We start from the raw sequence: 27,746 nt of genomic DNA on the forward strand, positions 1-27,746 counted from the left end.
GATCGGATTTTAAATAGATTCTCTTCCCTCCCCCCCACCAGGGATTTAGGGGTAGTTTTTTCCAAAGCACTGCTGGCAAAGAAGTACTAAACTCTCTCTGAAAGTCACCAGGAGTTGCTATTTGTAGCTTTGAAAATCTCTCCCTTATTTATCTTCTAGGAGAAGATTTTTATCGGTTAGAGTAACAGATCTGTCACAATAGCCTAAAGAAAACTGGGGTTATAGAATCTATCCCATGCAATATAATGGAAGATACAACTAGCACTAAGCATTGTGTTTTGCTGGAGTATGTTTTGGCAATTGTCATGTCACATGTGGAACCCAAGACATGTGGAAGGCTTGATGATGAGGATGAAACTTGCTTACCCAAGAAGCAACCTTATTAATTTAGTGTGCAAGACTGGGTGTACTTTGGCAACTGTGTTTGTACAGATAGTGGAATGAGACCCTGATATCTCCATCATAACTTTTTTTCCCTGCAAATGCTTCTGTCTCTCTCCATGCACAATGGTCTTTCCAATTTCAGCTTAGTTATCTGACCATGGTGGTTTCCCCCCAACTAGTAAGTGACCTCCATTCCGCTCCAATGAAGTAACTTCCCTGTCTGAAATAAAAACTAGCATTTAGCTTGAATTATTTTATTGCTTGGACTGAGGGCAACTCAATATCACTAGAGAGGCTGAAAGAGCAGGGAGCTCTGCCTTTCTAGGTACTGCCTACTATTGAACTGCAGCCGCTTAAGATCAGTGCATGGGAAGTAGTCTAAGCTAAACCATCATATCCTTCTGTTAACGTATTTTTCTTTGGTGTCTGGTCAAAAATGCATCCTGGTGAAGTTTCTCTAAAGAGTTTGAATTCACGAACCTGTTTGTGCTGGATGATCTTGATGTCAAGAATCTAAGCTTAAAGCAGAACTATAGATCAGTCTACATGGAGGTCACTGAGCATTTAATAACTTGCTAAGCAGCCCTCGCTCCGTCCCCAAGCTGCAGGTATTGGCTTTCACCTCTGTTATCGTGCTTCACCTCACAATCCTTACATTTAGGATAGAGTACAACATAAAATAGAAACTCTGGGTAGGGCTGTTCAAATGCACCCACATGCTTGAAAGCTACTAAGTCACTTGGGAGCTTTTGAAAATCTCACTCAGTCTGTTTTCAATTAGAACAAACAGGACCATGCAATCACATTCCTAGTGAACTTCCTTTCCCTGCTCCCTACCCTGTACGTGTTTTGTCTAGCTTAGATTGTAAGCCCTACTCTGAAGGGATGTAGTCCTCTTAAAAGCATGTCAGCATTCATAAGAACGTAGCACTTAAGTAACCATGCTGACCGATCAAAGTTGGCAATGAAAGAAACAAGAAATTAAAAACTGCCAACAAATTATGGCAAAGAACTGCTGAAGTTTTTCATCAAATTTACGTGGAAAATTTTAAAACTTGATGGGGGTGTGGGGAAGATGAGAATAGCTTCACTTTTTAGGGGTAGGGGAAGGCCTTTTTCCATCTAAAAAACCCCAAGTTTTTGTTTGAAAAATGTCCTCCAGCTCTCTACAGTGCCAAGTGGTCTCTCAGGAGACAGCTACCCAGTGACTAGAGACTCACTAACAGCACTCACATCCCACAATAATCAACAGAAGATGTTTCAGTGAGTCGGTTTGTGGTTGCATGTCTGCTAAAATTATTGCCATATGGCTGACCAAAGAGAGATCCTTTTGCATGGGAGGGTTAAATGGATGATCCCTTTTGAGGTGGGGGAGCAGAAATGAAGGAGAAACACATTTCACTAAAAAAAACATGGGTGTGGAGCAGAAATGCATTTAAGAGGTTGGGGTGGTGATGGAGGAGAATGGTTTCAAACAATTCCAGGTTGCTTTCAGAAAGTTTGGGTGTCCAACTAGAGACCCTCTTCTGGAAATCAGGCCCCTGGAAGGCGTGTCTCAAATATGAGTAACTAAAATTGTAGATCTAATTTTAAAAGTACCAAACTTTGTAATTTTAACTCTTGTGCTGTGCAAGGCTTGTACCGTGATTAAGAAAATGGGCCGAATTTAACAGGAAATGTAAAAGCTAAAATGAGAAATAGGGCCCAAACCAAACTCCCGGATCTGAATACCACAAAGGGGGCCTGATCCATAATTCTCCGCAGTTGTGTGTGCTAGGTTGATTTCTAGATAAATGCAACTTAAGCCAGCTTTACTGTCTGCCCAAGCTAACCAGTTACCTTAGCACTGCCTCTGGCAGTTGCCAAAATGAAGTAGTATTCAGCAATGGAAATAATAGGCATCCATTGCCAAGAACTCGACATCTGATTTAAAATGTATTTGGTATCTGGAGGGGGGTGAAAAAAGGTTGGTAACTTGACAGCTGTATAAACCCAAGTTAGAGCTGTGAGGCCTGGCTTCGTAATGTTTTAATATTTTTCTTTAGTCACCTAAGGCATTTATGTATGCAGTTCTCGGAATAATTAATGGAAATAGTATGTCTAACTCCCTTGGGTGGGTTTGAAGATCTGTGTCCTCTTCTTTTTATATGATGATTCTAATATAACCAAATACCTTTCTAATATAGAAGAGTTAGAGAGAGGTTCACGAGCTTTAAACTGTTTTACAGTTCATGGGTTTATAGATTTATTTATTTATTTATTTTTAATGCTATTGAAAGGCTTGGCTTGTTTTTGTTGTGGTGTCTTCCTGGGGGCAACATAGCCTGGTATTCTAGAGCAAGGCTGTGGGGATTAGAACACTTGCTCTTCCACTGAATTGTTGTGTGACCTTGGTCAAGTTACTTCGGGCCCCAAGTTCAGCGAAGTACTTAAGCACATGCTTAATACTTACTCCGTTAGGGCCTTAACCTCTGTAGGTGTCAGTTTAGCTATAAGTAAAATGGATCAGTTAGATACTTCTGTGAAGTGCTTTGAGATCCTTGTTTGGAGGGCGCTGTAGAAGCAGGATGCGTGTTCCTGCATAGAGCCATGCTTATATGAATTAACAGAGTGTAATGTAAGATGATTGGTCCCTCAGATGAGCAGCTATTTAATGTTTTTTATTTTTGCTTTCTTTCTGCTTCCTTCCTTTCTTCCTCCTTTTCTGCTTAACCCAGAAAAACTGATTGAGGGTCTCAAATCTCCCGAGACTGCGCTTCTGCTCCCTGATATCCTGCCTCTAGCTGACCCCTTCGGTTGCACCTCTGATGCTGTGAATGGTAAAATAACAAACTGTAATTTGTGTGGCATCTTGTGCTCCTGCATGTTTACACAATAACTGTGCATGTTTTTGCTGCCTGGCTAGGATAGGCGAAAGGTAGGCCAGCAGCCATCGCAAAACACGCCTTGCTTAGAAGAGAATATGTGCAAGGGGCTGAATTTGCCTCTCGAGGCACCATACCCCTTGACTCCAGGGGGAGTCACTGCTGAACAGCTCAGCACTGCTTTAAACTCCTGAGGTTTACCATATTGTCATCAATAATGTGGCAGAGCTATGACTGTGTGGTGTTTTGGGGAGGGCATTCTTTGAGCCGTGTGTAGAGGGAGGATAGTGTGCTGGGTGAGGGGACTCTTAACAAGGATGGGTGGTTAGGGAACTAACCTTGGATTCAGGAGATCTGCGTTCAAGTCCCTTCCCTGCCACAGAGTTCTGTGTGACCTTGGGCAAGTCACTTAGCCTCTCTGGATCTCAGTTTCCTATCTGTAATATGAGGATAATAGCACTGCCCTGCTTCAGGGTGTGTGTGAGGATAAATACATTAAAGATTGAGAGGCACTTGGATACTTAGGTATTTATATGTCCCTTATTACCAAAGAGAGAGGGAATTTTAATGGATGATTTCTTAGCAAAAACTTAACCCAGAGCCTGAAAGTTATTAGCCTTATTCCTGAGTGGTCTGTTTGTGATTTGCTGTTATACTAACCTGAGTATAATATCAAGCTGCCACATTCCTGCCAGTCTAGCTGACCTATGTATTAAAGAGGTACTTAAAGATTTAGACAACTGCCTTCTCAGCTTCTACCTGTGCTGTATTTGGTAAACTAATGTCTCCCTTCTCTCTGCTCTGATCTCGGGTACATTCTGAAAGGAAAAGATGATATACCTGTTGAGAGTCTCATACCTGGCCTGGAGGCTCCACTGCCCCAGCACCTCGCTTCCCAGACCGACTCAGTTGCTTCTAACAGAACAGGTTGGTGAGATGCCCCAAACTGAAATGGGGGGTAGCGTTAGGGTGGTCTGTAGGACTTCTTTATAGTGAATAGGAAAACCGTATCCACTTGACTAAATTGTTCTCTCTCTCCTCCCCCTAACCTCACCTGCAGTTTAAATTGACCATGTGTTTATAAAGCTAATTTCCGCTGGTCCCTTTTAAAGGTCACTGTTAGCCCACTGGAAAAGAATCTTACAGAAGCATTTGGTTATTCATCCAGTACCCTCTCTTTGTTCCAGAGCAGGTGTTACAATGGACTGACAAGTGCTTCTCCTATGAGGGTGATACTGTATTTTGTTTGTTCCATCCTACGGGTGGATCCTTGTACCTTCTCAGAGCCCCACTGACTTCAGCGGGGCATTCAGCACTTCGCATGATAGGCCCCAGCTGACGGTGTCCCAGTGTGCCACAGGAGACCAGTAGTTTTAAGATATCTGAAATGTTACTTAACGTTTCCTTTATATAGAAATGAATGGTGTCTAGTCTGGTCTATGGCTGACGAGCCTCTTCAAATAGTTGAGCTCAGCTACTTATTTATCTCCAAAAAGGTTGTCAGCTGCATGTAAAATATCAGGCTTGCTTCCCTGAAACCATGGGTTCAAATCCTCCTATGAGCAACTCTCTCCTTCTTTGCAAAGTAAATAAACGAGTACCATACATCTGTATGTCTTCCCAGCAAGACCTTAAACCAGACCAACAACAGCAAAAGCCTCCTCTTCATTCCAGTCTTGACTTAAACAATATCCAAAGATCCATGGGTTTTTTTTTGCAAGAGGGAGGGACTCTCGCTCTTCTCTTGGCTAATGTCTAGCCCATTTCATTGTGCAAGATTCTAACTTGGCGGCTGCTGCTGTCACAGCTCCAGAGGTGACTGCTGTCCTGGGGTGAATCTGGTTTTCTGCATGTAGGTGGTTAAAACACTTTGGGATCCTTCACTGCTCTCTCTAATGGTGGGAAATTTTCCCCACCAGAATAATGTTAGATGTGGCTACATGCAGGTTTTGCAAACTGCCCTTTCAGTACTAACTGGATGGTAACAGGAGTGTGACAGTATTAATCTAACAGTCTTGTGTGTGTGTGTGCTGTTTAATGCTGTCGTTGCTGTGGCCTGATGGCTGTTAATCTGGACAGACTCTCTCACTGGGGAAGATTCTCTACTTGACTGCTCTCTGCTTTCTAACCCCGCTGCTGACCTCTTGGACGAGTTTGCTCCTATAGCTATTTCAGCTCAAGTTCACAAAGGTAACCTGCCACTGGGTGTTTTTATCATACCTGTACCTGATGATGTAACCTGATGTTGTAGGGTCAGATCCTCAGCAGGTGTAAATCAAAATCAGTGGAGGTATGCTGATTTATACCAACTGATGCTCTGACCCATATTCTTTACTAGGCCCTGTTGCCTTGTCCCCTGAGTTGGTAACACTTGTAATATACAGTGCAGCCTTTAATACTGGGGGCATCAAATTACCAACAGAAAATATGAACACAGTTCAGCATGATTCTGCAAACAAAAGCACTTAAGACTTGCTGTATATTTTTTGTGTGTACATGTGTAATAGTATTTGCCTTAATGCTCCTGTATTCATAGTGTTTTTTTTTTTTTTAAGGCCTGCAGGGATTACTGCATTATAATCATCTTCTCTGACCACATGTGCTTTTGAAACCCTGTGCTTCCCCTCTCGAAGAGTCAGTGTTTCATTTGTCTGTAGCATAAGTCCTCTGTGACTTAGTATTGCCAGATTTGAGGAACATGTCCTCTTCCCTGAAGCGTTTAGCTAGGAAAAGCACATGAACTAAGGCACGCTAATTACAGAAGTGACTAGGTGTTGAAGCGTAATGTACAAACCAAAAAGTTTAGTGAGGTATAGTTGTGGGAGGTTGGCTGGGGAACCTGAACTGCAGAGTAACAATGGGCTAATGTATTGTCGCTATGAAGAATTGCAATTTTGGAGATTGGCTAGTGTGTCTTTGACCTGAGCATTGTCTAGTGGCTAACGCACATGCCTTGGTGTAGGAGATCTGGGTTCTGTTTCCAGCTCTGCTCTTGTGTTGTGCAAGACCTTGCATGTTTCACTTACCATCTGTGCTAGGATTTGAATATACTTGAGGCTTGATTTCCCCCCCCCCCCCAAAGTTGGTCACCATCCACCACTCCAGTGGGGGTGACAGTTAGGTCCTCGTGTATTTGGATCTGGGATGTTTCACCATTGCTTATCAGTTCAGAGCTTCGAGCACAGGTTTTAAGATGTACTTTTCCTGCTGTGATCTTCCAGTTTCCTGCTCTGTGCTGAAGCGATCACTGAAACATCTCCAGCTATTAGAAAATGCCAGGCAATGAGTAATATGCAAATAAAATGTGGAGTGTATCTTGGATGGTAAATACCTCTCTACATGGGGTTTTTCCTTCATTTATTGCATTGAAAAGACAGGCCCAAAGAGCGAATAGTAACCTGGATTAGACCTCTGGGTGTCTGTTCATGCTGAGGTTTGTTTAGCTCAGTTGATAAGCATCCCAATGGCAACAGAAAATGTTCAGTCCCTAGAGGAAGTGCAGTAGAAATAGTTTGTAATCAATTTTTACAGTCAATGGCATTTTAAAATGAGATTGCATTTTTCATAAAGCTTTTGGGTTTAAACAAGCAATTCTCCTAATTACTCATTGCAACAGTAAACTTCCATGCCACTTTATTCTGAGTAAATGGCTTGAAATGTATGTTCACTGGCTGCTATTCTGTGATGCAACTCAGCAAAATGGAAGCTCAAAATGTTGGACTTCAATGAGAAATGAGAGAATGAATTGAGAGAATTCTGTCCGATTTCCTGCTATTTCCATTGCCTCAAGGGCAAACGTGGAAATCTCACTTTCCCTTTCAAATGCATCTCTTAACAAAACACATCCAAAAGTATATACTTGCTTGCATTTTTCTTACCTTGAAGATGCCTAAAATGAGTGCAGATTTCAACAATCTTCCCTTAATGGCTACAGCTGTAGATGGCTAAATGTATTACAAACTTCTGCTGTCTCAGAGCTATCAACAATTATGGATAGAGCAGAAAAGAACATAGGTTGGCTCAAAAAGGTGCTAAGCTATTTGTCTGATTGCTGAAGAACACACGACTTCTGAGCCAGGCCATAAAGCCCACTTGCATGATCCTGGCTTGTCTGCATGTTCATTCTGTAGAAATGTGTGGCTTTCCCCTCATCTTCCGAAGAGCCATGTGTTTTCACAGGGTTTCCTTCACCTGCACAGCTGAAATCTAGTAGGATATCTATCAACTTCATCTAAAGGGATTTTTTTGTATCTGAGTTGGGGGAATACTTCTGGTCAACAGAACCTATTTACTCTTATTCCGTGAGCCATAGTGAGGGAATATGCTTTACATAGGGTCTGAGGACCAGATTTTCCAAGGTACTTAATTAGTTAAAGAAGCAGAGAGGAATTTAGTGGGGTTTTCAAAAAATCGCTAAGAAGTTTAGCCACCTTTAACTCCCATTCATTTCAAGCCCCTATTTGCCTTCTTTCCCACGGGCAATAACTCATGTATTGGCTCATCTGATTAATTGGTCTTGGATCTTTTGTACACTTCCCTTGTGCCATGCTGCCATCTTTCTCCTCAAAATCTCCCGTTATATATGTGGTCCCATGACCAAAGAGGTAGACTGTTCTCTGGAACTGTACTGGTGTTAGAGAATAAGAACATAAGATGCAAAATAATATTTTCATTCCTCTTTGCCTTCACCCCTAACCCCCCCTATCCTTGCTGGCCATGCAGTGTGCCAGTGTAACCTCAAACCCATGTTCCTAGCATAGCTAGGAAACGTACTAACTGCTAAAGCATTGGGCTGGCCAAATTTTATGTTGGTTCTCATTAATTGGCTCCGCTGAGTATGTGCGTGTATGTTTTGGGTTTGGTTTTTGTTTTTATTGCTTTTGAGTTTAACAGTTCACCTATTATCGTCTTAGACTTACCAACTTTATTTCAACTTTTTATTTAAACTCTTGCTTTTTAACCACTTAAAAACAAAAACAAAAAAAACCCTAACATTTTTGGCAATTCTAACATGCTTTTTCTGCTATCTTTGCTTCTTTGCCTGTGTTTCTCCTTTACACTGCAGAAGATACTAATCTGATATCAGGCTTTGATGTTCCTGAGGGCTCTGAAAAGGTGGCAGAAGATGAGTTTGACCCTATCCCAGTGTTGATATCCAAAAATTCACAAGGTAAGCTAGGATTTTTAAAAAGAGCACACATGATGGCAACCAGTTTATTGGGCAGTCATGCTAAGACGTACACATAAACCACACGGAAACCATATCTCCTTAGTTATCAGTGAGCCCGATTCTCCTCTGGTTTATGCCAGTTTGTCTTGCTGCATTGTCTTTTAGGTTACTCCTGATTTTCAAATTTGGCGAGGAGGAGAATTTGGCCCAATGAGATAGCATAATACAGTACTGAGAAGGATTCATTTACCACTTGGTCACAATACCACTCTCACTCAAATTTGGCCTGGCTACCCCACCATCATGAATTAGAAGGCTTACGTTGCCCCATTGGTTGAGAACTGCTGAGACAGGACAATGTGTGTAAACCTTTAGTAATTCAAACATCTTGTCATCCCAGGAGTCAGCCACACGTCCCATGCCCTGCCACGAGGCTGTATAGACTAACTCACCCAAACATTTCCATGGCTAGATTAGATGGTGTAACTTTACTTTTTAAGGCCCAGATTCAGTGCCCATTGACGTCACTGGTAAGGTGCCCATGGATGTGCCCTAAGGCACTTCTGAAAATTCCAGCCTCAGTCATTAGGACTTTGCGGCCTTCCTCTCTATTTGAGTTCCAGCCTTGTATGTTCATGTTATCATCCTATCTACAGACCATTGTTCAGCCTTATATAAGGATGTAGCTATTAAGAGGCATTGTCCCTTTAAAAATAAAATTAGGTGAATGATGCTTCATTAATGAGCTTCTTAGGGACAGAGGCAGGCGGCTTTTTGTAACGACTCCTGTCAAATATGACTTGTTTCTGCAGTGTGACTGCAGTGAAGATGTTTCTGAAGTTCCTGGTGAAAGAACAGATTTTTATAACATGATCCATTTCTCTTTTTTTTTTTTTTTTTTTGGCAGTGGAACCCTTGCCTTTTGTAATTCCCATATATCCTGTCTTTCATAGCATGGAGTGTACTGCATGCCTGCTCTGCTGCTAATATTAGCTTTGAAAGAAGGACCCTCATTAGGAAAAATCCTAAGGCATTTAGGTGGGGATTTTTCAAAAGCCCTCAACCCGGGTTTAAGTCTGCTCTGCTCCCATGTGAAGTCAATAGAAGGTTCACTGCTGACTTGAATGAAAGCAGAGGTTGGCCAATGCTGAGTGCTTTTGCAATGCCGACCCTAAATAAAGAGTCTTTCTATAGAGAATGATATAAATGCTATGGGGGGTTTACAGGATCACTTAAAAAGCCTGTGAAATGGCTGTAAATGACTTAATGGTGTCTTGTAGAAATTACTCCTCTGTTCTAGACTTCTATAACTTGAAAACAACATCCTTTCTGTAGAATTTTTAACCCATTTTATAGAAGCGTATAATTTACTAAAAAATCCCATAGAATCCCATTGATTTGATTCTGATAAAATTCTCTTAGACTTTTTTACATGAAGGCCTTATTGTGTGTAAATCTTGGCAGTGGCTGCTACCTTTTCTCCTTCACCAATAGAAGTCAGTCCAATAAAAGATATATTGCCTGACCCACCTTGTCTCCTCTAATATCCTTGCCACTGACACAGCTATAACAACACTGCATACCATAGTACACGTAACATAGAGTAGCTTAGCTCAGCTTAAAGTTGCTTTCTCTGGTTGTTCTTTCTTTGCTTGTGCTTGAACATCTGAAACTAACCTGTGTGTCCTGTGCAATACTGAATTCCTATCTCTCACCCTTTCAGGTGGGCATTCTAGAAACAACAGTGGAAGCTCTGAATCCAGTCTTCCCAACCTAGCCAGGTCTTTACTGCTGGTGGATCAGCTCATAGACCTGTAGCAGTGACCCAGTAGCAGACGCAGTTTCTGTAACGTACTTTATCTACATTTTCATTTCCAGAGGAATTAACCTTCAGGTTTTTTTGGGGTTTTATTTTAAAAAAATAAATAAATCTGCGAACAGCAGGAGACAACCCCCGATGTTCCCATCTCCCGGCCCAGGAATGGATTCTATTTCTGTCCCACCTATTCCCATAGTCCGTCCTTCAGCTCATCCCTGGTACAATCTGCTATGGTTCCTTATGCACTTGTCTTGACTAGCATATGTCTAAAGGAAACACTACTCATCATTATCCACTCTGCTGAGATTTACACATAGCTCCACCGAAAGCTTAACTGTAAATTAATTAGTTAATTGTAGCCTATGTATGATCCTTGCTAGAAATGTCATACAACGGATATTTCGTTTTCCTTAGGCTAGAGTGCTAACGTGTTTAACCTTTGAGGGGAGAAGGGAGGATTTCCGACAAATGGGCAAAAGGAAAGGACACACAAAATCACTAGTGCTGTTCATCTCCTAGGTAGGAGACAAATTAGGAGAAGATGGGTTTTTAAATTGGCAATATATGCTTCAGAGTGGGGGAAAAAATAAATTGGGTTTTGCGGCAGCGGAGCTGCACAGTAAATATGGTGATCATGTAAATTGAGAGGGTTTTCCACAAACCCCTCCAAAATGATCCTGCTTATGAACAGATTGTGCTTTCTCAAAAAAAAGAAAACCCAAATGTTAACACTACAAAAATGACCCCAAGTGAAATATTTCAAAATTGAGAACCAAATACATGCGAGTATGGCTGCAGTGTCTTAATACTGAATGAACTGTTGGCCAAAAAGGGCAATGTGGGAGCAGTGGATGTATTTTCCTGTTATTTTTGTGTGCGTGCGTGTATGTATGTGTTTTAGATTTAAAAAAAACAAGCTGTAAATTGTGTACAAACTAAATTGTCCAACAGTTGTTTTTTCTTAACCTGGGTTTTAGTCAAACGTCTCGTATCTGTTCTGGGTTTTCCTCTTTTCCCTTGTAACTACATATAGTGCAACATAGTTAAGTATGGAACCATTTTTCAGTAGACAAGTTACTGTAAACTTTATTCAGATCTTCAGTCTTTGTAGAACAAGCATGCACTCTCAAACAGTTGGAAATGAGTGCTGACAAGCTAGATACAACTTGATGGCATTTACCTTTTTCTTTTTACCTTGACATGCTTAGTTTGTCAACTAACTGGATACGCTAAACTTGTTTTCATTGGCTTATGATCTTAAAGTCCAGCATTCCTATCATATATTTGAAATTTCTTCCTGAATAAAAGAACTCTTCCTCTGTAGTGGAATAATTACTAGCTTACTGCTAACCTTGTGTATGTGTATGTAGCTGTATTAGTACAAGTGCAGATTCTCATGTGCGAAAGTATGAATGACTAAATTATAGATGTATTGACCTCTCCTTGAGAGGGAAAGACATTTAAAGTCTGTGAGCATTTCTCTCCTATTTCCAGTTTTCCCACTATTTCCCCCCTCCCCCTACCAACATTTAGTTTAACAAATTCTGTAAATAGAACTAACCATCAATTGTCTGTTCTCCGTTAATCTTCTTTTAAAATCTACACTTCATAATAAAAGTATTGCTTAAATGTGTTGTATCATTACATGTGTAATACTGCACTTTCCAGAAGAAGCTTTACACGAGAGAACTATGGAAATGATCTTAGTAAAATTGTCAATAGAATTTTATTTTTATTTTTTTGTTTGTTTTTTATTCCTAAAGCAGGCAAATTGGACTGGAGAACATGAAAAAGCTCTAGATAGAAAGTTATTGTATAGCCAGATACTGAAAATACATGAAAAGAGAATGAATTTTAAAAAAAAGTAACCATCTACTGTATATTAGAAACCAAGAGATTTCTGTGAATTAAAGTACTTTTAAAGAATGTTTAAGATTTTAAATCTAATAGTTTGTTCAAGTGTTCTGGTATCAACATTATAAAAGCACCGGGTTGTTTTGGAATAATGCTATTAAATAAGCAGAGGTGTATGTTTTTTTTATTATAGCTATTCATGGATTTGGGAGGGAAATGGAATACAATGGAAGCATAATCCTTTACAAAGGTGTCTGATTTAGACCCAGCTTGTAAGAAAAGACTTGACACTGATTGTTAAGGAAATGTTACAGAAGAGACGTGTGGAATGGAAAATGCAAGTGAAGTATGAAGACTTCAGTTTCTTCAAAGGAGATGAGGGGGATAGCTCAGTGGTTTGAGCATTGGCCTGCTAAACCCAAGGCTGTGAGTTCAATCCTTGAGGGGGCCATTTAGGGATCTGGGGCAAAAATCTGTCGGGCACAATACTCAGTCCTGTTGTGAAGGCAGAGGACTGACCTCAATGACCTTTCAAGGTCCCTTCTAGTTCTACAAGATAGTGGTGTGTTTTTTTGTTTTTTAAATATGGAGATATACCTGTCAGCCTGCAAACATTAGGTTCACATGGTATAAACTGCCCAATTGGGAAGAAGTGTGAAAATTGCTAGCAAGAAGGAAAGGCAGAGTGAACTGTCATCCAGTTTCTATGCCAAAGAATTTTGGTCCCCTGAGTGGCATAAGAATACAAGTTTACTAACCATCATAAAGATGTTCTGTTATAGTCATGGAAACAAGAAGGGGGACACGTCAAATGCTTATTTATCTCCTCCAAGGTTTGTTCCTCCATCCGTTGTCCCAAAATGGGTAGAAATCTATGCTGAGTGAAGTGACACCAAATGATTCTCCTTTTTCTGCTAGTACATGCTTTTGATTCATAGAAGGATGATGAAGGAACCATCACATCCTGATGTCCTTGGGTCACTAGTGCAGTTCTTGACATTAGTTTCCTCGGTACCTTAATGGATGCTCGTACCAGGATTTTATACTTTCAAATGTAGCCACCATACAAAAGTCAGAGCAACTCCCTTTTCAAGTTTCAGAGTAGCAGCCGTGTTAGTCTGTATCCGCAAAAAGAACAGGAGTACTTGTGGCACCTTAGAGACTAACGAATATATTTCAGCATAAGTTTTCATGGGCTACAGCTCACTTCTTCGGATGCATAGGCAAATATAGGACTTTGCAATCTTCGTTATCGCATCAGGAGCAGGATTTATTTGTGGATTTCCAAGTTACTGCACAAATTGGTGAAGAGTTAAACTTTGAGCCCCACAAAACAATTGATCAGAATGGGTGGGAGTGTCTTCCAGTGGCAAAGGTGACTGTGTCAGAGCTTCTGGACTCTATAATGACACACAGCAATGTGCATGTGACAGTTCCAGCAAATCCCAGCTATTGTGTGGAGGGGACTTCTACTGATGATCCTGCTACTGTTTAAAAAACCTATTTTAACTGGAGTGAGGAAGCCCCCCCCCCACCCCCTTCTTCACAACCACCCAGGAGCTAGCTCTGCCTAAAATAGTTTTTCCGTAAAGCCATTTGAAAAGGCTGCATCACTGGAATACAAGATCAGATGAGAACGGGTGGCCCCAGTGAAGTTAGAAAGTTGAGGGGTGCACTGGCAAACCTCAAATGTGGAGCCTGTAAGCTGCAGACCTCAAAAAAGAGGGACACAAACATGGAATAAAGCACAAACATTCATGACTTGGATTAATTTTCTTCAGTGGCATTTTCGGTAAATAAATTTCCTGGGTGTGTGGTTTTTTTTGTTTGGTTTTTTTTAATTGTGGAAGGAATTTATAAGAAATCAGCCTTTGGGTGTGGCAAATCTGGGTGTAAAAGGAAGGGATGTTTTGAGAGATGTGGGATGGAGATAATCAATCCAAATTAATCATGTAGCAACTTTGCCTCAAAGTGTGGGCACTGCATGTTGCAACCACTTCATCGGAACAGAAAACTGAGTTTTGGAATAATGAGGTTAGAAGTGTTCCTTATAGATTAATCCTGTGTGTGAAACAGCTGGCCTCAAATTCACTTGTGTGCATAGGGCGTGCACAAATCTTGTGCACCACGTAAGCCTTCTATTTGACTTTTTATTTTTTATTTTATTTTTTTAAGAACTGGAGTGATGCATAGGCCTTGTGCTAGTCTGCTCCACCAGAGTGAGATTTTCTCATACTAAATCAGCCGGGTGTTCCTCTGAAGCAATCCCGAACCATTCTTTAAACCTGAACTATGTGAATAAAACTTCTTTTTAGATAAAGCTGAGACAATTAGACTCCTCATATACACAATCTGAGTAGGCTTTATTCTCCGCTACTAGCGTCACTTAAATGTGTGATGTGGGAATAAAACTCTACCTAATCAGAATGTTTTATACCTGCTTTTACTCACTGTGTAGGGGACTAAATGGCTGCACAAGATGCCAAACAGAGGAGAGACAAATAATTATCTTTGGGGTCGTGTGGCCTAGAGGATACAGCAATGGACTGGTCCTCAGAAGAGCTGGATTCTATTCCCAGCTCTGCTACTGGCTTGCTGAGTGACCCTGATCAACTCACTTCACCCCTCTGTGCCTAAGCTTCTCCATGTGTAAAATGGGGGGAAATGGTACTGGCCTCTTTTTGTAAAGTGATTTGAGATCTACAGATCAAAAGTGCTATGTATGGGCTAGGTATTTATTATGATTACTGCTCCCTTATTTTTAACCTTGATGGGCATTCGAGTACAAGGAAAGAATGCACCATCTCCTCAATGAAGGTGAATAAGGGAAACATTGATTACTTTTTAATTTTAAGGTCACAAACAAACCTAGCCAATAGCCATATGTTCCGACTATTGTATTAGTCTTACCCAGTCAACATCAGATAGGATCTTTATGGCTTTGTCTAGATAAAATGTTTGGGACAAAATGAGCAGAATTACTCCATGGAAAGGCAACCTCAGCTCTGGCAATATGTTTTCTTTCAAAGGTTCTAATTGTAGGGCCTGATCCAGTGTCCTTTAAAGTCAATGGAAAGTTTCCCATTGACTTGAATGTGTATTGGATCAGCCCTCATAGCCGACGGCAAAAGCTGTTCAGTGTGTGTGTGTTTTGTTTTCTTGCATTAATTATTCTAGTAGCTTGCAATTATTGCACAATGTTCATAAAAAGAAGAAACCCGTTCAAGTGTTGATATTCTAACCTGTAATAAGCTGTCTCTTCCCTCTCACCCACTATAAGAATAAGGTTATTACAGGTTTTATATGTTGCTAATCTATGCAAACTAAAGTCTCAAAGCAGCAGTTATCACAGAGTTGGGTTTTTTTTTAATTTTTGTCCATATTTACTGTAGCAACGTGAGCTAAATCTGTTTGTTGTGAGTATTCTACACTGCGGCATTGTGCAGATCCTGATCTATCCCAGGATGTATATTTTTAATATTTACCTTCTCTCTGAAGAAGGTAAAGCAAATCAATGTTCTTGGGGAGTGTTTTCTTTAGTACACCTCTACCCCGATATAACATGACCCGATATAACACGAATTTGGATATAACGCGGTAAAGCAGTGCTCCGGGGGGGAGGCGGGGCTGCGCACTCCAGCGGATCAAAGCAAGTTTGATATAACGTGGTTTCACCTATAACACGGTAAGATTTTTTTTTTTTGCTCCCGAGGACAGCGTTCTATTGAGAGAGAGGTCTACAATGTTTGACTCTAAAAATTTCTACCAAGTATTGTATACAAGGGGGAAAATTATCTAAACAAAGTTCTATCTTATGTAAACATTTTAAGGAATGAAGTCTTCAACTATTACTAATGAGCATGCTTAGAAATATTCTAACTTTGCAAGTATGGACCATTTTTCTGATTGGCTATCCGAAGGGCAGCTACCCGTTGGCACTGTTAATATTTCTTGGCAGCTAAAGTGTTAGAGTATTATTTCCCAACAAAGAGAGGTTGTGTGCATCCCATTCTTGCACAACTTCATCAAGGTTGGCAACTGGACCTATAGATGATGATGCCAAGAAACCAATGTGTGGAGATTGTGGATGTTCTGTGTGTTCATAAAGTGCAACCAAGCATCTTGTAGCTTGCTTGCTGATAGTGTGATTGGAAACGGTGCCATGAAATAGAATGGGCAGGATTTCCAAACTAGCAGCGCTGTCGTAGTTTCACTAAACCTGCCCTTCACATTCTAACCACAGCTATTTGTGGAATGGTCCTTTTCACCCTTCACCCATAACATAGAATGAAATGGCTGGTATCCTTTTTTAAAATAGAAATCTCCTTCCCTTGAGTGCATCGGTCACATTGGTCTCTCTTTGACCTGGGATGGGAATTGTTGGACACTATCTATAGGAGGTAACTTAAAGGATCCACTTGCACTAATGTTTACATTGCATGCTCCTCCAAACTAATCAATGGCAAAAGCTGGGGCTTGGGCTGAATATAACTGATTTCATATTCCTGTCACAGGATTGCTTGTTAACTTTTACACCACCTTCATGCAGACCTTGAGCACTTCAGAGTCTGTAACTTTATCCTATCTCCCTATTTTTTTTAACTCACTTAAATAGTTTTTATATATCTGTAAGAACAAACCCATTGGCCTACGGCCCCTGTCCAAAAGGACACGCACCTCAATATTTCTAAAAAGCTTGGCAGTTTAGTTAGTTATGGGACTGGTGCACTAGATACTCTTGTAACTAATCCTTTACTCTTCTCTTAGTGTTGGTGAAATGCACTGAGAGAACCAGAGAATTTAGAACAACGTGGGCCTGGATCCTTCCACAATGTTGAATCCATTGTGGGGCTGAGTGATTGTGGCACCTTTTTTTTTTTTTTTTTTTTTTTTTTAAGGGTACTGCTACAAAATTCTCACTTTCTTCCTTCAGGAAAAGATGTAGGAAAATTTCCCTTGGTGACTAATGATGGTAGAACTTTGTCCTTCTCTATTAATATCGCCCTCACAACTAAAATGTTAATTACCTTGTAAAAACATTGAACCATCAGAAGTTACACTGAGGGGTGGCTGGCCCATCTCTTGGACAGCATTGTCCCAACTAAGCAAAGGTGGCACCTCAAAGTTGTATACCTTGCTGCATTTCTGCTCATCTTTCTTTGTCATATGATAGCAATATGCTAGAATACAGTGGCTGGCCATTTAAAAAAGAATAGCTAGTATCAGAGGAACGTTAACTCATAATGGTGTAGGAGAGCCAAGTTTCCCCAACTTTGTTAGAATAGGAAACAAGTATGGTAGCATAGGTACTGGTGTGGTAACCATTGGCAAATGTTGAGATTCTGATGGCAACCACTGTACATTTGCATAGAACTCCACTTCTGTCAACACATGGCATCTCAAGTGGCACACCTATACACACTTGTTTGTCTTGAAAATCTTTAGTATGCTCTACTTCTTGTCGTACTTTCCAGGCCTATTACATAGGCTCAGGGTGAAACTGGCCCCTGTGCAAGAGGCCAGCACAAGATCTAGGCACAGTGTAAGCACTGTTTTGGGCACTGAACTCTCGCTATATGATGCAGAGGCCTTGACCTGGTCTTCTGCAGGGGGTGAATTTCACTCCCGGATATACAAGGCTGTCCACACTTAAGCCTAAGTGTGAGGTATTGAGGAGTGGAAGGTGCAGTGGCTACCCAGGAGAACTTCTACATCCCTTGCATGCGTCTCTGCAGGATGTGGGCCTAGCGCAGAGCCACTAGTCTGGCATAGGCTGAAAGCAGTGCACAGGGCACATGCACAAACTGCAGCTGCCCTGACAGCCCATAGTTTGGAATAGCTGCCACAGAACAGCTGCTTTGCCTGGCTGAAGCTAACAACAAGGGCAGAGAGCAGAATGTCATGGAACAAATTATGCTAACTTCATAACCTTGGCAATGTACCTATCCGGTGCTGTCTCCATATTCTGTTCAGATGGATGCTGCTACTGTCCTTAACTGCTTGGGGCTTAAATTAGATTGAACCTGTTTTCCCTCCTATCTCTGCCTTTTTGTAGATATACTCTGTACACAATCATTGTAGATACAAGCTTATTATGCAGATAACACTGTAGGAAAAATCATAATTCTGGTAAAATGATTTGTCTAGTGAAATAGTGGTCTAGTGAAATATTGAATAGTTTGCATTATAACCTTAATTATAGCGTAATTTGCATGTAACATCTGTGATGATGCATGCTCATGGTCCTCCTTTTTTTTTTTTTTCCTTATTTTTCTGTACCACATCATGTTCCAATGTAAGGCTTCTGCAAGTCTTGGTCTTTGTCAGCTGCTGCTTTAAAAATCATACAATAGCACTCAGCTTGGGCACTTGGTAAATATACTAGTCAACCTCTTGGAAGGAGGGGGAAAAAAATCTATATAGATAATTAGATCTTTTTGTTACTGTAGTCGAACTGAGATTAGTATTTAAGTTTAAGTCATTCCTGACAACATACACTTCAGAGAAGGAAGACAGTATTTTTGTACAGTACCTTATAAAATGCTCACCTATATCTATGCTGTTTTACTTTACAGTGTAATGTATTTTAAGTGAATTGTTTCCCAATAAACAATCATTTGGATGTCTGAGTATTGTCTTTAATTATGAGCAATTGGTGTAATATATTATCTGTTATGCCCTGAAGTTCAGTGTGTATGTTTACATATTTAATATATGCAGGGGGTGGGAGTGGGTGATCATGCAAGTTTGCAAAACTGTGAGATGTTTTGCTTAAAGCAAAAGAAGTGTTAGTGCATCTTTCTGTCCTATTGCTTGATGAATATCACCTACCAAAACCCAAATCTTTTTGTCTGGAATCTATACTGCTTAGTTTTTCATGTGCCTTTTTCCTATCCTCTTGCTAACATGAGTCCAATGACATACTTCTAACCTGCTAATAGTTCTTTGAAGGTAAGATATCTTGTATTCTGATAACTGTCTGTGTGATTCATAAGGCAAAAACAAGCCAACTCTTGGGCTTCTGTAACTAGAGAACAGCAGGATAGTAAGCCTCCACTTCTTCCTTATTAGTAAAATCTTACTAACACCTAGAACCAAGCTAGTTAATTAGTATTGTGTTAGATATTTCATTTGTAATCATTATATAGGGTTATTTAAATTTAACTGTGCCTGTTTTGCAATGGCTTGAGTACCATTGTCAAAATTACCGGATTTGATACAAAATCCTGTAGGATACCTTGCTAAAGGAAACACATTCTGTTTCTTTTAAAACACCTACTACTTTCACAGTAAGGGAGGTAGGTGTGTCTATTTTACATTCCTTAAGTGCAATGCCACTTTTATTTCTGGGAGCTGGCTCACAGAAAAAAAATTAAATCTTTAAAAAATGCCAAACAGTATACAGTAGAACCCCTATTTGATGAACTAATTTGGAATTGAGGCATTCATAAAATCCAAGAGTTCATAAAATTGAAGAGCTCAACTTTGCAATAGATATGGTGCATAAGTTTCAGTGTGGTGCACCACATTGTTGTTTTTTTTTCTTCTTCAAGCCACTGCAAAGTGATTTGCAAGGCACTGAACGCATCAGAATGTGAATGTCAACTTGTTCTTCATTGACATTTTTTGTTTTGATTTTTTTCCCCCTCCCCATCAGAAAGATGGTTCATATGAGAAGTCATTTGTAAGATTGGTATTTGTAAAATCTAGATTCTACTCTACTGCTATTTGCATATAGGGGGCTGTTATGTCAATAGGCAGTGTTGATTTTTACCGAGACCTGTCCATTCACTGGTACTTCACTCTAGACAGCAGTTTTCTGAAATGAAAATCCACGTAGGTTGTGGTTCTTGTGGGTGACCTATAGAAAAGATCTTCATAGAACAGTGTCAGGAGGGAATATTGAATTGGAACGTCTGCTTACCTAACGTCTTCCATCTCTTTTTAACATGTTGTACTTGTGGTGTCCTTAATTGTGAGGAAGTGCTTAATTATTTTCCAGTTTGTGTGCTGTGAATGCCTTGCCTGATCTTTATTTTATTTTATTTTTTCTCATTTTCCATGTGTGGCAGTTTAAATCTGAACATCATAACGTTTCTGATGTGGTTAAGTTGCTTTTGTGTTTGACTACATGGATCTAGCCCTTTGAGTAATGCTCTTGTTTTGTTCTTATAGGTTTGCAGAGGGAACAAGTTGTATATTCTGTCCTAACCACTGAGCACAGTAAACTGCCTGCTGCTACCGATGGACTTCCTCTGTACAAAGGCCAGCCTGAGATGCTTGAAGTGAATACTCAGCACAATTCAGAATCCGATTACTTTGCAAGAGATGGGCCTTCAAGCAACAGTTCTTTCCACAGCAGTGAGGGGGAGGGGACAGACCATGAGGTGGACATCTTGGATTGTAGTGGGTCCAGGCCTTTACTTATGGACTCAGAAGAAGAAGAGGAGTCCAGTAAGTTGCAATCAACACTCAAGGAAAGATTTGTGGCTTCCAAAGAAGATTCCAAGCCCCAGCCTTCCCAGAGGGGTATGGGGAAAGCTCTGTTTACAGCCTTTAAGCAGCACTCCGGAGAGATTTTCAATGAGCCAGATGTCTTTGCCACGGCTCCTTTCCGAAGCTCAAGAATAGTGCATGATGAGTTGGACATCTTTACCAAAGCTCCCTTCATCTCCAAGAACAATGTTCCTGTCAGGCAGCCAGAAGAGGCAGATGTATTCCTAAGTGCCCCTTTCACAAAAAAGAAAAGCTTGGAAGAGTTGACTTCTCATAACATTTCTAAGGAGCCTCACTCTCCAGCCTCTTTCCTAGGTCAAACTGGTGATGTCCAACATGTAGATAACTCCAAGTTCCAAAACTTGGATACAGGAACATGCGGATTGTCTGTCTCATCTAGAGCCCAATACTCCATGGTAGGGTTTATTCAGTCAGCCAACCTTCCGTCTCATTCCATAAGACCAGTGGAGACCCAAGAAGGCATTTCTCCCAAAGCTACATTTAAAGATCTTGGTGGCATTCCTAATGATAAAAACCAAGGACATGCACTCTCCCAAGAAGCCGTCTTGGGTTCAATGGTTAGTAAGCCTTTCCGTCCACAGTCTCTATCAAAGTATTCCCGTCACTACAGTCCGGAAGATGGGCAGGGTCTGGAAGTCCAACCCATAGCAGCATACAAAGTGGTTTCTCAGACCAACAAACAGGCTATCGCAGGATCTGTCTCTATTGCTTCTCTGTCTTCCAGGACTAAAGAGCTACCCAGTGTTGACCCATTTGCTTCAGCACCCTTTCCTTCCAAATCAGGAAAGCAAAAGCCTTAAACAGTCTGAGAGAAATGGGGGATGTGCATTTCTCACAGGACCTTCAATCTCTTAGTTGAAACAAGCAACCATAGCAATATATATTTTTGTTCAAAACTCCAGTTGCGGTGATAGTTAGTTCAACCATTTTAAGTTATGTTAGATAGTTTCAGGATATTGAATTCCAGGCTCTGGAGGTTTTTCCCATCCTTTTTTTTAGTTGCTATTTTTCCCCAATACTTTTTAGATTCTTATTTAAACCAGTAATATTCCATATTTTCTGGCTTCAGTGTGGGGAAATCCATTGGAGATAAAATGAATTATCATTAATACTAGCATACAGTTAAGATGCCAGAGCAGATCAATCAGGACAAGCTAATGCTCTGGAGAAGAACTGAGTTTGAAGTAGAAAGGTTGTCATGATTTTTTTTTTTTTCTTACCAAGGGGAATTCTGGAAGAGACCAAAGGACAACTCTTCCCAACTGTTAATGTCATCACAAAGCCAGGAACTGTAGATTGGCAACTTGATGAACTGTGTGTGTGTGTGTGTGTGTGATATAGATCATATGCACGTGGAGTAAAATTGACACGTGCCACTAGTCCTACCATGAGACCTACACACCATGGAAGTCCTGTTTTAAGTTATTGCATAGGCCTTGTGTTGGCCTTCTTGCCTATAAGAAGTTTTCACTCATTGCAGATGTAATAGGCAATTTTCACTGCCTGCAGGTGTAATACATGAAAATGTATATCTTTCTTTGGGCATGATCCAAAACCAGTTGAAGTCAATGGAAAGACTTCAATGAGCTTTGGATCAGCTCTTTGCTTTGCTGATACTTCCATACATGCGTACCTAGGACCTGATCACAATCTTTCAGACACATTCTTCCTGTCACATTTGGCTACACTCTAGAAATACCATGATCCTACTGTGTTACTAAGGAAAAGGACAGTTGCTTAGTATTTATAATATAATTTAAAATGTTAGTGTATCACACTTGAGTTTAGAGGAAAATGTAGTTGTTTAGTGTGGAAGTTAATTGCGATATTTGTCATGTGTTACTGTTGGTGGCTGAGCAGGGGTACAGTTGACCTCCTTAGGAATTGTTAGTCTGCCCCCATGTCTTTTCGCAAAGGAAGGAAAAAGGCAAGTATCCTTGATTAATAAGCATCCATATTTAATGGCAAGTACCAGGTAGCAAAACAGTCCCTGCCAAATCAGTTGGTTTTTCAAGCTATTTCACCCCAGAAAACACTTCTAAACGTCAGACTGTAGGGATGCTTTTGACTGCTGACCATTAATAGTGCTGTCCTTTTTTTAAAATGTCATCTGGCATATCCAGAGAAGCCACTCTCCTAGTGAACATCCTAGAAGAGGGCGATCTCGGGAAGGTCTCCATGACAGTCTCATTTTCTAAGGACCTGATCCAATGCCTATTTGAAGTCAATGGAGACAGTCCCGTTGACGTCAGTAGTCTGTGGAGCCGGCTCTTAAAAGCGTAGCTATGACTTTGTTCCCAGTTTAATTTGACAACTTAATAATAAATGGCCTAGAGCTTTGCACTGAAAACGAAGAGAAAATTCTGCCCTTGGTTACACTCGCAACATCTCCTTGAATTCTCTGGGCTTAGGGCAGGGTTGGTTTGCCGAGGTTTTAAAAGTTTGTAAATAGATAGTGTGGGACTGGTGTTAGGTTCTGCCATCTTACAAGATGGGCACGTGCTCCTAGAAACTGTTGTCTTTTAGCTTTATTGAACGGAGTATGTAGCGGGGGTTCTCCTCTCTCACTGGTGTCAATCAGGGCATGACTTGTAAATCCAGCAGTCTCTCACAAGTGTAAAGCTGGTGTAACTGAGTGTAGAATCCGGTCCAGTCACGTAAACATGAGACTTTCCAGTCTCACCGGAAACTGCTTTGCAAAAACTCAGACCTATGACGTTGAGCTCCCAGGTGCCCAAATAACTGCTCAAGGAACATAGAATGCACATTGAAACTACATATGAGCAGATCTTTGCTATGCAAAGCAAAACATTTAGTCCTACAGCTCACTGTTAACATCACAGCCAGAGAGAGCAAATTAGAACAAACTTGTCTGCCACCAAATGGGAGAGGATTAATGAAACACTGTTCCTCTTCCCCTGCCCAACCCATACTGCAGTCAGAGTGACACGATCCACATTTTGCTGGTGGACTTGTGCAGCTCTGACTTTAGCAGGGCTGTACGAATGTAACCAAGGGTAAAGAACTTGACCTTATGTGTTTAATACTCAGGTAGGGGAGGGAAGAATACTTGAAAATAAGGAGCATAGATTGCTGGTGGTTGGTGACATGGTTAGCCTAGCTCAGGTTAAGTAGAACCTCTTTTTTGTTTTGTTTTTAAAGGTGGGCAACTTCCTGCTGCTTGTCCGTTATGTTTCAAGTTAGATTTTGTAGCTCTGTGGTGGTAGCGGACCTTGTCAGCCATCCTAGAAAATGAAGTACTGTAGGCCCGTTTCTGAGTTTCTTGGAAATAACATTTTTTCCCAACTAAACTGAGGATATAGTTTGTGTGTGGGTGGCTTGGTTGGTTGATTTTTAAAAACAAAAAAATAACTTCTCAAATGCGTTACTGCTGGAATAGATGAATGTGGAATGCCTGGAACATCTGCGATGTCAAACTGTGAAATACAAGGCATACAGATGAGGCTTAGTATTCGGGCCCAGATTCGTCCTTGCACTTCTGCAATCCCCTGTTATGGTCACTTGCGGAACCTGGAGACAGAACTTTGCTCTGAACTGTTAATTTCACTTGGTGAGGTAGTGGAGGGAAGGAAAGAGAAATCTAGATACTATGGGATTGAATATGGTGTAAATGAGGAGCCACTCCATGGAAATAGTTACACCAGCATAAATGGGATGAGAACTGGACCCATTGTCTCTGATAACTGGATTCCCAAACCTAGGTCCTTATCTTTTTTTTTTCTTTTAATGGCTGTGTCCATATATTTTTTGACTTGAAAAAGTTACTACAGAGCTCTGTTGCTCTAATGTCTGTTACTTGGAATGCTTGACTTTTTGTGAAAAGTACTGATGGAAAAGTATTGGCAAATCCTTCTTCAGACTCCTGCTAGGATCCAGCTCCTTGCTTTCTTGCCAATTAGTGTCCATAATGAAGACCTGAATTGCAGGTAATTCAGATCTAGCTATCTTACACTGCCAGGCAGGATAGAAAGGGAGAATGGGAAATGTACAGTAGTTTTGACAGATGAGCGTATTTTCCTCAATTTCTTTATGTAGGTTTGTTATGGATTGAATTTTCCAACCAAGACGTTGACAGTTTTTATGAAAAGCAAGTTAAAATTGTGCACAAGAAACTAACAATCCTGCTAGTAAACCCAACAGGTGAATAGTTTAACTATGTACAGGAGCACTCTGTTCAGATGAGTTCATTTTGCTCAGTCTACCAAGTACTGGAATTTTGCTTATGATCAGAAAACTCTGAAAATTATATCTCATTGCCCTGTTAATCTGATTTTTTTCAGATCAACTCTTTTCCCTCCCCCCACCTCTCAAGTTGCCAGCATGACAACCTCAACCTGACCAATAAAAAATGGAGTTGTGATCTCCCTATACAATCTAAAGTTCACTGTTTTTAATGCATTTGGCAGAATGTACTATGGAGCTTCTGGGTTTTTTGGCAATCTTGATTTCATAAGGCTTTGACTTTTTTACTGTTCACTAGACAGAGCTACACAATACAAATACAATTTAAACCACTTTTCTGAACATAAGCACAACTTAAAAAGTTCTGTTAAATTTCTTATTTCTGCCACTTCCCGGTAGCCATTAAAATTGAAGCAATCGGTTTTCTGTTTTGGCTCTGGCCAAAAATGATAAAGTTCCCTTTTCAGAAGCAACCAAGACCTGTTGAATTTCAAGGACCGTAGTCTCCTAAGATACGTGGTGCTTTTGAAAATAGCACCCCTTCCAGTTTCACAATTGGATTGATGCAGACCGTGCCTGCCTGGAATCCCATCAAGGTCACTCGTTTAAGGGCCCATCTGCACAAAATAGGGTCTTGGTGAACTTCCTGGTTGGCCTTTAGCAATTGCAGAGCAAAGCGCTCTCTCTAAGCTCTGCAACTCAGTGGCTGTTCCTAATTAACTTTCTAGGAAGGAGGAGAAAACTCCTCCCTTCATGATAGCAGCAGTAGAATGAGGGGAGGCCATTTTTGTTCTGATTCTCGTTCCTCCCACTTCCTTCCCCACCTTGATATTAAATATACTACAAGTGTCATCCCACAAATCACATAAGATTTCTCCTAGTTGTCCCCCCTTTCCAAATGCAGTCACGGCACAGAAAGAACTCAAATATAATTTCATCCTGCTGCGCTGACAAATACCAGTCAGTCCTGTGACAATCTTCCGCTTCTGTAATTCTCAATTGTGGATGTGGTGGAGTCGTTTCCCAGTTCGCTGCCAATTTAAATTTGAGTTTGGTTAAACCCTTTCCTTTGGAAAGGCTTAATCAGAGCTTCTGCACGCACAAATTCAGGCCAGGCAATCAGCTCAGCTCTGTGCATCTCACTCCCTTTGCATTTTTACAATGATCATAGCCATAAGAGCTGCTTTCATATTAGCCTGCATCTTCTTTATCTTACTGCTCTATTTCCAAGACTCGTAACTGCATCTGCTCTCCCTTCCAGCCAGCTCAGTACTATGGTATATGTGATAAGTGTTGAGTTTACAATCTTATTATCTTGAAGCCAGTGTGCACTCAATCTGCAATCTACAGTATGCATGGAGCACACAGAAGATCCTAAACTTGCAAGAAACCCATGTAACCAATCCCGAAACTGTAGCGGGGCATGTTTTCAGCTACATTTAATATAGCAAGTTTATACTGAATGGGCTCGCTATAACTGTGAGACTCCAAATCACTCCAAAGTGGGAATCGGTTACATTAATTCAGCTTCCACCAAAGACTGTCATGTTGGAGAGTTGGTTATTGTTTGGGGTTTTATTTAAATCCAGGCCTTTTTAGAACACTCAAAGACTCCAAAGTATTTTTGCTCTAGGTATTTTCACTGTGTAATCTTGTTCTGCTTTTGAAACACATTCCTGAATTATGATCAGCTGTGGTGGTGATCCTGCTAAACCATGGCCTTTAGTTTTTGTTGTATGTACTGTAAATGCTCTACTGTTACAATAAATATAGACTTGCCACCTGTGAAATTAGAGGGGTAATCACTGATTACTTCCCCATCCCCCCCAAGAAAGAAAGAGAGAAAATAGAAAAAGGGATTAATAATCTTATGCAGGTGTAGGGAGGGTAGATTATGTTCTGGCTGAGGAAGCCTGATGAGAAAATATCCAGTGGATCTGAATGAGGCAGATTCCACTAAGCATTGACTAAGATAGTGAAAGACACTCTTAATGTCACAGAAAGCCTGAGTTGGACATGTCAGATAACTGGGAATACAATCTGTGTGCAACTGTAGGCTGTGTATTGTAAGACCAGAGCTTCATTCAAATCCCATCTTTATTCGGGTGAAATCAGAATGGTGTTGGAAACACCTCTGCCTGGCAGACTATCAGAGTCCTGTTGCACTCCAGGTGTGATTCTGCTATGTTTCTGAGAGTCTTGATGAAGAAATGTTAAAGCTGTAAACTTATGTACATCTTATTAAAAACCTTATCTGAATAAAATGCACCTTCCCTGCTCTGTGTTCCTTCTTGTTAACATGAAATCTTCACTGGGCTGGATACAAAGCATTTGGTTTTAGTCTCTTTTGTCACGCTGGTGTTTAAATAAAACCTTCCTGATAGTTGAATTTCTGCACGCCCAGGCGTACCATGGTGCTCAACAACCAAGGTCACAGGTGCCTCTAGAAAGACCAAAGAGAGAGGTAGGATTCTAGGTTTTGGACTAGGAAATTCAAACTGGCATGGCCTCTCTGAGCAGGGTCACACAATGGAGGCCCCATGTTATTTTAAAGGGATCTTGATTTGCCTAACCTAGGGTTGCATCATGGTGTTCAGCTAATCTGCACTCATGCAGCAGCAGTGGTGGATCCCAGGACCTCACTGCAAAAACACAGGCTGTTATGACAAAATCTACACAAACTCTTCTTTCCCTGGAAGTAGAGCTTTTTACTTTCTGTACGTTACCACTATGTGGCAGCTAACACAAGTATACACCAGCTAGTAGGTTACACTAAGCCTATTGATTTGGGTAAACGTGCCTTAAAAAGAAAGATCAAAGAAAGTGCAGACCCGTAGAGGAGCAGTGTGGGCTGGCAAGAAAAGCCCCCTGCCTAGGAAAAAATCTATCACCTCATCTGTCTCTTTCCAGCCCTTCCCTCAGGGCAGAGGAGTTG

The 27,746-nt window shown here is 40.8% G+C and overlaps 1 protein-coding gene across 18 annotated transcripts in view; it reads left to right on the plus strand.

Annotated features, from left to right (window-relative positions):
- The window catches only part of AAK1 (AP2 associated kinase 1), a 129,436-nt gene extending 102,357 nt beyond the window's left edge, over positions 1-27,079 (plus strand). For 7 of the 18 annotated variants that reach the window (XM_039523764.1, XM_039523762.1, XM_039523761.1 and 4 more), the window contains 5 exons: positions 3,102-3,203; positions 4,074-4,175; positions 5,328-5,438; positions 8,314-8,418; positions 20,267-27,079. In XM_039523764.1, the coding sequence (XP_039379698.1) occupies positions 3,102-3,203; positions 4,074-4,175; positions 5,328-5,438; positions 8,314-8,418; positions 20,267-21,408 (1,562 nt within the window). In that variant the 3' untranslated portion in view covers positions 21,409-27,079. Of the gene's footprint in view, positions 1-3,101; positions 3,204-4,073; positions 4,176-5,327; positions 5,439-8,313; positions 8,419-10,141; positions 11,867-20,266 lie in introns of those variants that run through there. The other 11 variants (XM_039523775.1, XM_039523779.1, XM_039523770.1 and 8 more) reach the window with 7 other exon arrangements.
- Positions 27,080-27,746: the final 667 nt, after the last annotated feature.

The sequence above is a fragment of the Mauremys reevesii genome, linkage group 2, assembly GCF_016161935.1.
Source record: "Mauremys reevesii isolate NIE-2019 linkage group 2, ASM1616193v1, whole genome shotgun sequence".
In the NCBI taxonomy this organism is placed as follows: Eukaryota; Metazoa; Chordata; order Testudines; family Geoemydidae; genus Mauremys; species Mauremys reevesii.